Here is an 11,625-nt window from a genome sequence, read left to right on the forward strand (position 1 = left end):
AAAAGAGCTCTCATGTGCGAATAAATTATTGATACACTATTTAACATTTTAATACAATTTAAATATTATTATTCGTGAAATAACAATACATGAACTAACTGATAATAAGCCCATGTACAAATAGTAGCTGTCGGTTTATTGGACATGCTCGCGGTTGGTTTAAAACATTGTTTAATCGCGACGTACCTCCGTAGTGAAGAAAGGCGCTCGTCTAAATGTTTATTAGTGAACGTGAAGAAAGCTAACGGCGTGTTCAAACTTTCTCAAATTATTTGTATGACACGCGCGTGGCGTTACACTGGATTTACGCCTGTTACGCAATTTGGTTGACGGGTGGGACGTCGCCTATGGATCAGGCTGTGACTCGTCATTGAAACAATTTGGACATCGCCTGCGACACCAAAAGGCATCTCTTTTGGCACATCGAGGGAAACCTTTTGTCACACATTTGCGGCGACGCACTGAAGGATATATTTGAGTTCGTTATACATTTGGTGCGTGACTTTGTTTGATAAAATTAAGTATATATAACTCTTGAAGATTTAAACAATATATATTTGCATTTAACATAATTTATTTATACAATTAAAATTATAAAACAAAAATACGTTATAGCGCCACACTAATTCAAAGACCAAGAATTTTTTATTCTAGGTCTTTGACTAATTGTATCAAATACTTGCGATTGCTGACATTTTAAGAATCACTACCGGATATATCACGTTTTACTGTAAAATAATTTGTTAAATGACACCATACTCGAAATAAATCGCTTTTAACTTCTATTTATTTATATAGTCTACGCTTTTGTGTTTGAACTTGTTGCATACAATTCTGTGGTTACATTGAAGAGACATTTATCGTTTTGAAAAATTAAATTCGTTCCAAGACTTCACTGTTTGAATGTGTAGAACGTCATTATTTTAAATAGAAAACATTATATTTGTGTCTCTAAGTCCTTTCTCGGTATTGTGGAAATATCAGCAAAACCTAACTTACTTAAAGGATCAATAAAAATACGACATTTTGTCATTAAGTACTAGTACTTCAAATTAAACAAACGCGATAATGTATGGTTATTCTTATATTCTTAAGCTTATTTTCTCATTTCAGGTTATTCAAAGTATGACACATTCATGGGGTTATGGAAACAATAACGGTAAAATCTCTGGGCTTTTTTATAAACCATAAACACGGATAATGGCATTTAGCTGTTTGCCCAAAATAAAGTAACATTTTGACAATAATAACTATACTCACTGAAAACAAACTCAAATATTGTTAAAATTATAGAGAAGACAAAAGACTTCGACTTTAAATATTACCGTTTGTTTTCTTTTAATCGTGACATAAAGACCTTTTTGTTGTTCTTTACAATGACCTGAAAATAAATTTCACATGTTTATGATTATCGATAATAAGACTCGGAGTTTAATTAACCAATTTTACTTTAAAGATTAGACTCGTGTAACTCAAACGAACAAAAACATAACTACGGTACAACAATAACAACTGAATTTAAATCATAAAAAAGTTGCAACGTGTGAAGCAAACGTGCTGTTTTACCAACTCGATTGGTATACAACTGTTTCGTTTCACATAAATGAACAGGCATGTTTGTATTGGGAGCATTGAAATCGACAATTGATTGTGATTTTTAATATGGTTGAATGGTTTTATTGATAAGGCGAAAGTTTTTTTTAAAGATCGTTGAAAGAAATAGTATGATCCTAGCGAAAATACTAGTCGTATTGAGACCTTTCATTGTCATATAAGGAACTGTATTGGAAGTTATAATGAAATCGAATTATCGAAATCTGAACTTGCATTGTTAAGATGAAGAATTGTATTGAGAATTTGCATTGTCGTATTCATTACATGCATGTGGTATTGATAGCGTTCACTCTCATAGAAAGAACTTGCACTAATAAGATAAAGAACTATCACTGTTGTATTAAGACTCTTCTTTGATGTAATGAGAAATTGTGTTGACGAATTAATAGCGTGCATCGTCGTATTCATAACTTGAATTGTCGTATTGATAGAGTGCATGGTCGAATTAAAAGCGTGAATTGTCGTATTCATATCTTGCAATGGCGTATGGATAGCGCACAATGCCGTATTCATAACTTGAATTTTCGTATAATTAGCGTGCATTGTCGTATTCATAACTTGAATTGTCGTATTGATAGCGTGAATTGTCGTACTCATAACTTTCATTTGGTGTATTGATAGTATTCATTGTCGTATTAATAGCGTGAATAGTCGTATTCATAACTTGCATGGTCGTTTTAACTGCGTGTATTGTTGAACGAAAATCTTGCATTGCTGTATTCATTACTAAGATCGTCATATTAATGACATGCATTTTCGCTTAAAGAGCTTGATTTGTTCTAGTTGTAAGGTTCATTTTTTAATAGATACATTACAGTGTCGTATAATGGATATGTAGTGTAGAATTAAGACCTGTATGGGCTTGTCTTATTGAGCACTTGTATCGACGTATTATCATCTTGCATTCAGAATTTTTTGTCGTACTTATAAGTTGTATTGCCGTATAAATAATCTGCATTTTGTCTTAAGAGCTTGCATTGTCTTTTTATACGTGTAAAACGAAATTGCATCAGCATTTTGTGAATTTTCATTTTATTTTTAATCGTTTGTTTTGTCGTTCGTGCACTTTATCGAAAGTGGGTTTTGTAAATAAATTGTGAATTATTTTATTCCTCACATGTGTTGTAATATAGCGTTAATAAAATGACGTGGAGATATTGTGTCTGCATTAAGATTGGCATTACATATTTGATCCCTACTCAAGGAGTGTACTTAAAACATTTCCAAACACGTAGACTGCATTTTCAAAGAAAATGGCCCAAACATATTTCTTATAATTAGGTTATTTATGGCATTTGATTATTTTTGCAATCTCTGCGCGGAGATTTGACTTTTTCCGAGAAACGCTTAAAACCGGCAAGTCTTTCGGAAGTCTTATCGAGAACTGTCGCACACGTACTTGGAAGTTTCTGAGCCCCCGGATTCAGTCGTGAACGCTCTATGTGCATGAATATACTCTTTGTCGTTTACCTAACTTTGCGACGAAGTGCAAGTTGACACATTCATAACAACCAAAAGGTTATTTAACAAAATCAAAGTCGTTTCAATAAATGGATGACATTATTCAGTTATATCATTTACACTGATTCCGATTTTTCAATTGCAAACATAAAAATGCGATGTATGTGTTTTCTTGATGTTTTATCTTCAACCATTTATGAGCAGAATTCGTTTGAAGCGAAAACATCTTAGTATTTTTTTGTTTTTTATCGATCACATGTTGGTTCAACTTTCCCTGATAGCACATCGAAAAAAATACTTTCCAATGTCAAATTTGTTACGCACAAGCACGAACTGTCACGACCTGCAAACATGAAACGCCATGTTGGCAGAAAATAATTTAAACGGAACACGCTGTCATCGTAGCGAATAAAGCGCCACAAAAACACGCACGATTAATTAACACTGTATGGAGCCGTATTATCAAAACACGTTTTTATGACAAAGTATCCTTCGCAATAAAATTGTATCATTTAAATGCCTTTAAGTCCATTTGTAGTCTAAATGAAATCTGCACTAACCGTACATTATTGTTTCCTATATATTACTGGAGTCACTCATCAATATAACAAGTTATAAGGTACGTAAAATGAAGTTGATCAAGTGTTTAAATGGACCTTTTCACGTTTTGGTAAATTTACAAAATTAAAAGAAAATGTTTCAGAATCGCAAATTTTCGTTGTTGTTATGATATTTGTGAGGAAACATTAATACTGAACATTTAACATGCTCTAAAATATCCATTATATGCATCTTTTGACGATTTAAAAACCTGAACATAAAGCGTTGCAACGAGAAACGATTGAATAATTTGGAGAGTTCTGTTGTTGTAGTTATATTTTGTGACACTACGAGGATTGCTTATATAAAATATAAAATACATCGCTCATTGTATGAGCACGGATGGCCGAATGGTCTTAGCGATAGACTTTTATTTCAGGGGTCAGTGATTCGAGCCCAGTTCAGGGTTACTTTTTTTTCTTTCTTTAATTTTATTCTTGTTTTTTTTTTACTGCAGCTTCTAAGATCCAATGTTTACATTTATCAATATAAAGCATTTAATTACAATCTTCAATATCTACCAAAATCTGCAAAAAAGGTCGCTTTAATGTAAAAATAAGTTTTTAAAAGTCTGGAATTTTGCTTTAGGTCCTCGAACATGGGCGACACATTTCCCCGATGCGGGCGGCTCCGAACAATCGCCGATTGACGTCTGCGTCTGTGACGCCGTGTTTGACGTCGGCCTACTGACGTCACCCCTGACGCCGACTTACTGTACAGAGGACGGCGTGGAGCTCAATAACACTGGCGAAAGTTTCAAGGTCAACATCAAGAAATGTTCTGGTAAGCGTACGTAGTCAGTGAAATAGGTAGCGTACAAATGTTCTGCATGGTATGCGCAGTGAATGTCAGCTGCCCATTAGTACTCTCGGGCTTGATAGGTGTTGACCATAAGCCGAAATAACGGGAAACAGAGATTTAAGCAACTTAACAATCTAGCTTGGTAAAAACGTGTATAGAAGTTATTCGCAATTATGGCGTCAAAATGCAAACATAAAAAGAACCAAACAATCATCAATCGGAGTTAAAATAAATGAGTGTTTTTGATATGTATATGTATTCCATATTTGTACATGCCCTACTTAAAATCTGAATATCTGATAATTGGTTTTGAGAAATTGCCCATTTTTGCAATGACGTTGTCCCTTTAAAGCTCTTGCGGCGTTGCGTTTTTAAAATCACCATATAGTAATATGTCAATATAAAAAGGAACTGGTTAAAATTACTTGAATTTTCACGTTCCCTTTACCTTGTGGTTTCAGAGCTGAGGGGCGGCCCCCTAGAGAGCTTGTACCGTCTGGAGCAGTTCCACCTCCACTGGGGTTCATGTGACAACAGAGGCTCCGAGCACACCATCAACGGCAGGGCGTTCGCCGCCGAGGTGAGTAATGTGTACAGTAGTGGTGGTGGTGGTGGTGGTGATGATGATGATGATGATGAGGAGGAGGAGGAGGAGGAGGAGGAGGAGGATGAGGATGATGATGATGATGATGATGATGATGATGATGATGATGATGATGATGATGATGATGATGATGATGATGATGATGATGATGATGATGATGATGATGATGATGATGATGATGATGATGATGTGATGTTGATGATGATGATGATGATGATGATGATGATGATGATGATGATGATGTTGATGATGATGTTGATGATGATGATGATGATGATGATGATGATGATGATGATGATGATGATGATGATGATGTTGATGATGATGATGATGATGATGATGATGATGATGATGATGATGATGTTGATGATGATGATGTTGATGTTGATGATGATGTTGATGATGATGATGATGATGATGATGATGATGATGATGATGATGATGATGATGATGATGATGATGATGATGATGATGTTGATGATGATGATGATGATGATGATGATGATGATGATGATGATGATGATGATGATGATGATGTTGATGATGTTGATGATGATGATGTTGATGATGATGATGATGATGATGATGATGATGATGATGATGATGATGTTGATGATGATGATGATGATGATGATGATGATGTTGATGATGTTGATGTTGATGATGATGATGATGATGATGATGATGATGATGATGATGATGATGATGTTGATGTGATGATGATGATGATGATGATGATGATGATGATGATGATGATGATGATGATGATGATGATGATGTTGATGATGATGTTGATGATGATGATGATGATGATGATGATGATGATGATGATGATGATGATGATGATGATGATGATGATGATGTTGATGATGATGATGATGATGATGATGATGATGATGATGATGATGATGTTGATGATGATGATGTTGATGATGATGATGATGTTGATGATGATGATGATGATGATGATGATGATGATGATGATGATGATGATGATGATGATGATGATGATGATGATGATGATGATGATGATGATGATGATGATGATGATGATGATGATGATGATGATGTTGATGATGATGATGATGATCAATCTAACCAATCTCCACGCAGAGTTGTCGTGCAATTCTGTTATCGCAAGAAAATCCTACCAGATTTGTTAGGATTTTATTTTTTGTTTAAGGTATATTTTATGAAAAACAAAATCATTTTCTTTAATATTTTGAAAATGAGGCACACATTTTAATTCATAATAAATACTAAATTACCCAAATTATAAAAGGAAAAAATAACAACGGTAAAATTATTGTACCACGTGGTTAGGCTATCATCACGTGGTTGGTTATGAAGGCAGGGTTTGTCAATCGAATAATATCAACACGTTCTTTAGACAAAGATTTGGGCCGCGCTCTGTGAAAAGGGGGTTTAATGCATGTGCGTAAAGTGTCGTCCCAGATTAGCCCGTGCAGCCCACACAGGCTAATAAGGGACGACACCGACTACACAGGCTAATCTGGGGAGACATAATACGCTCATGCATTAAAACCTCTTTTCACAGAGCACGGCTCATATATCCAGACACAGAGATAGTGTTTGTTTCGGGCTTGCATTTGTAACAACTTACCTGAGCCTCCTCCATACTCATGTTGGCACTAAAATATTATACGCGTTGATTTCGGTTTCAGCTCCACTTTGTTCACTGGAACTGCCACAAGTACAACAGCTTGGCCGAAGCAGCAGATAAGCCTAATGGGCTTGCCGTTATAGGAGTCATGATCCAGGTAATGTCATTAAAACTATTAATGCAAACATTTAAAGGTACCGTCAACCACAAACGACGATAAACGAACAGTTATAAAATACCGTGATTTTTTACAGTTATTAATTTATATTGATTAAAATATCACGACTGGTATATAAAATTAATTGAAAAAATGTAAAGTTTTCATAATTTTAGTATATTCGGTAATAATATTTTACTGAGTATGTCTACCAGGTAACTACCAGTTAACTATTGAAAACGCAAGTAGATTGATCATTATCATCACGTGGTCAACCCTGGAATGCAAATTGTGCATGCGTAGTGAATTGTATATATTTATATATATAATGATCAATCTACTTGCGTTATTTATAGTGTGTATATCGTTATGTCACCTCTTTTCCCGATGTACTTTCGAATTCACATCGTGAAATTTAATTACCGGATATACTGAAAATATGATTTTTTTTTCAAGTAATGTAATATACCAGTCGTGATATTTTAATCAATATAAACTAATAATTGTAAAAAATACGGTATTTAAGAACTTTTCTTTTATCGTCGTTTGTGGTTGACGGTCCCTTTAAAATTTTAAACGATTAAAAGAGCCCAGCATTAGGAGTATGTGTCAAGAAAAAAAACTGTATTGAATGCTAAGTGATAAAATATTGAAAGCGCTCGTAAAACAGATTTGTTCTCAAATTACTAAAAAGATAGTTCAAGCTTTAACCCGAAAGCAATTGAATATTCTCTTCACATTTAGTATTTATGTTCAATGTGTTTAAGAAAATATTGTCTCTGGAAATGGGGTTTCTTTGTCCCCCCCTTCCCCTATTCCAATGATAATATATCATACTCAAAACAAAACCATGCTTTCGTTATTATTATATGTTTTAGCGCAATATTTAATACTCGGCGATATGACTTATTAAACCATTCATTGTTCTGAAAACAATTAACATTTATTCACGCTTAATTATATATAAAAACAAACTCAAAAGCATACTTACATACACGATTGCAACAAGCCAATATACATCCGTTATGTAATACCTTTTTTCCTATGACCCAGTGTGGCAAGGAACATCCCGGATTCAAATACCTCGTGGAAGCGATGCCACGTGTTCGCGGGTGCGGGCACAAGTGTCAAGTGACGACCCTGTTCAACCCATCCGTGCTACTCCCAGGTAGTGCTTCACGTTTCCTCGAACTTGCGAATCCGAAGACGCAATCCCAGTTTGATCACTGCAATAAATCCCGTTTTAAGCCAAAAGTTATACTAAATATCACTCTTTCAGCGGTTACCATATGTGATGAAATTGCCACCTTATGGCTGAATGAGCCTATCTGATTCTAACAATTCAGACTAGTTGGAGAGAATTTAATTATTGATGTGCGATACATAATTTCAAATTGCATTTGTTTATTTTATACTTTGCATGATTATATTAGTATGGTAATGATTGTCTAATATATATTACATAACTTTACTATATAACAAATAGTTGGTAAAGCAAATGGCATTGAAGCTCGAATGACAAGTGTCCATTAAATAAAGTTGAGGAGAATTTTAATATACATGTAAAACTAACTGTTTAAACTACAATAATGTAAATACTACACAGTATCACAACTAACTGTCTTATTAACGATCGTGTAAAGACTACGCAGTACCAAATCTAACTGTCTAATATACGATCGTGTAAAGACTACGCAGTATCAAAGCTAACTGTCTTATCTACGATCGCATAAAGACAACGCGGTATCAAATCTAACTGTTTTATCTACGGTCGTGTATATACTACGCAGAATCAAAGCTCACTGTCTAATCAACGATCTTGTGAAGCCTACGCACTATCATATCTAACTGTCTTATCTACGATCGTGTATAGACTACGCAGTGTCAAAGCTTACTGTCTTATCTACGATCGTGTATAGACTACAGAGTATTGAAATTAACTGTCTAAACTACGAATTACACGCAGTATCAAAACTAACTGTCTTATCTACGATCGTGTAAATACTACGCAGTATCACAGCTAACTGTCTTATCTACCATCGTGTAAAGATTACGCAGTATCAAAGCTAACTGTCTTATCTACGATCATGTATAGACTACGGAGTATTTAAATTAACTGTCGAAACTATGAAAGTACAAATTATACGCAGTATCAAAACTAACTGTCTAAACTACGATAGTATAAATTATACGTAGTATCATAAACTAACTGCCTTTACTTCGATCGTGTTTCGATCACGCAGCATAGAAACTAACTGCCTTTACTTCGATCGTGTTTCGATCACGCAGCATCAGCACTAACTGACCTCAGTTTTTCCGGTTTGAAATAAAAATGTTGGATTAAACCGCTGTAATATTATTTTATAGAATTATCCGATGGTCCTTATTAGTTATTACAATTGTGTATGCTACTCCATGTAGACAATATACAAGAATATTGGACCTATCACGGCTCTCTGACGACTCCTCCCTGCTTTGAAAGCGTTCAATGGATCGTGATCAGACAGCCCGTGGAATTCTCATCGTCTCAGGTGAGTTTTTTAGAACTCGACGGTCACGTGGTATTGTCATGGAACAATGACTTGTGGAAAGTAATTTGTAAATCGATTTCCAACCAATAACGGAAAGTATGACGATTGGGATCAACATTTTTTTAAATGAATTAACGTTGCATTTCAATTACATCTTAGAATCACAACAGTTTTGATCTAAAACTGTTTTAATGTGTAATGCCCACTTGTTTGGGACTTTCTAGACACGTGTGTTTAAAGCAACCTATTACAGTTTTGCAAAATGATAATACAAAAATGTCAAAGATTCAAAAATAATTTATGCATTGTAATCAAACAACAAAAATAGCATTCCTGATTTCGAAACGTGTAACCACGTATGTGCGTTTATTGATTATTATCAATCCAACTTGTAAAACCTATACAGCGTTCGTTACTATAATATTCTAAACCTATCCTAATAGTTCAGTATTGATATTCAGTGTATTAAATTGCATCTCTTAATAAGCTCGAAAATCTGCAAACAAGTCCCTTAAAAACAAAGTATCAAAGTAATTGTTCAAAATTGTACATACCATCGGGACAAAATTGTACTTATCCTCGATTGAATAACAATATTTAGCAAAAATACAAAACGCTAAGCCGATTTTTTCACAACGAGTATGGAGCACAAACAAGTTTTGTCTTTACGGATATGGTAAATAACTCTCGACGGCAATGTGAAAAACATAATACAATAGTATAGCGTTTACTTCCCTTTTATGATGTTTGATCTTTTGATATGTTTCAAAGTGTCAAATTTACGAAACTCTTGCCTATTAACTATACAAAAAAGAATAGTGCAATAGATCAGTTCGCAATTGCTTTTCATTACATCGAATGTACTGGGCAAACTATAAAATCAACTTGTGTCTTTGGAAAGATATTTAGAGCGCTTCCCGAGTGTGGATCAACATCCAGACCTCACAACTAGAAGACGGACACCATATAAATCATATGCATTAAACCGTAACGAACGTTTTGTTTTTCATAACCTCTAGTGTTTTTTAAATAAATCCTTCAGCTCCAGTCTTTGCGGACTCTGCTGGGAGGCGACGGAGACGCGTGCATCGTAGACAACTTTAGGCCGCCTCTTCCGCTAGGTGACCGGAAACTCCGCTCGTCGTTCAACGAAACCGTGATTAACTATAGATTCTGAGACAACGAAGGCACTACCAGGGATACGAACACTCTGACAAAATTATTTATTTTTTCGTCTCGGCAAAAAAATCATGGGCAGAACACTGTATTGTAGGGTCTTAATTCACATTTGCCATTCTTTCACATATGTGTGTATGATATGACATCAATTTTCACATGCTTTATTGCGTCGAATGCGACTAGCAATCAACGAGTATGCAATGGAATCGAAAAGTAATATGTTTTTTATTGCTTACTATGACCATATCTATTGAGCTTTAAATAGTTTAATCACAATTGCGAAACATATTTTTTTTAATAAACCGGACAGGAATTAATTAATTTAAGATGAAGAAGCATGCGTAGTCAGCCATTGGTTGTTAACTTTACAATGTCAAACCTCGAGGTATTTGCTAAATTGTCCAAAAATTTTTTTATGTACAATTGACCATTATACGTTGAGAGTTTTGTATATGTGCAAATAAGGTATGTACTTTAAATTATGAGTTGGATTTTTATGCCCCATGATCGAATGATCGGAGGTACCGGTATATTGTTTTTGGCCTGTCTGTCTGTCATTCTGTGTGTCTGTACCAAAACTTTAAGGTTGGTCATAACTTTTGCAATATTGAAGATAGCAACTTGATATTTGGCATGCATGTATATCTCATGGAGCTGCACATTTTGAGTGGTGAAAGGTCAAGGTCGATGTCATCCTTCAAGGTCAAAGGTCAAATATATTGCTTCAAAGGGGGCATTGTGTTTCTGACAAACACATCTCCTGTTTTAATTTAATATTCGTTTATAGATTTCTCCTACAGTAGATATTATATATTATTTATTATATATATAGTGAATATATTATAATTATATATAATTTATTTTATATAAAGTAAATATATTATAATCGCAAAAAGTGAACTTGTAGTGGATAGAAAGATTTGTGCTAATGCAATACACGATATGATTTCAGTATAAGCGATCAATTTATACATGTTGTTTTTTCGTTTATACTTACGTGAATACATATTATGTAAGACTGTTGTTTTGAGGAAATAAAGTATTGGTTCACTTA

The 11,625-nt window shown here is 34.4% G+C and overlaps 1 protein-coding gene across 1 annotated transcript; it reads left to right on the top strand.

Moving 5' to 3' along the window:
* The first annotated feature begins 215 nt into the window (after window positions 1-215).
* Window positions 216-11,625, top strand: LOC127836127 (carbonic anhydrase 2-like). Its single transcript, XM_052362559.1, has 8 exons — window positions 216-494; window positions 1,114-1,159; window positions 4,264-4,458; window positions 4,938-5,056; window positions 6,766-6,861; window positions 7,915-8,029; window positions 9,283-9,392; window positions 10,435-11,625. Exons 2-8 carry the CDS (start codon window positions 1,126-1,128, stop codon window positions 10,567-10,569), a joined length of 804 nt encoding a protein of 267 aa, XP_052218519.1. The 5' UTR covers window positions 216-494; window positions 1,114-1,125; the 3' UTR covers window positions 10,570-11,625.

This window comes from Dreissena polymorpha, chromosome 6 (assembly GCF_020536995.1).
Source record: "Dreissena polymorpha isolate Duluth1 chromosome 6, UMN_Dpol_1.0, whole genome shotgun sequence".
NCBI classification, from domain to species: Eukaryota; Metazoa; Mollusca; class Bivalvia; order Myida; family Dreissenidae; genus Dreissena; species Dreissena polymorpha.

Excerpts from the sequence above, each read along its gene's own strand:
- LOC127836127 (XM_052362559.1), top strand. The coding sequence starts at position 1,126 with ATGACACATTCATGGGGTTATGGAAACAATAACG. Across the intron at positions 4,459-4,937 it reads CAACATCAAGAAATGTTCTG|AGCTGAGGGGCGGCCCCCTA; the intron begins GTAAGCGTACGT and ends TTGTGGTTTCAG. Across the intron at positions 6,862-7,914 it reads TTATAGGAGTCATGATCCAG|TGTGGCAAGGAACATCCCGG; the intron begins GTAATGTCATTA and ends CCTATGACCCAG.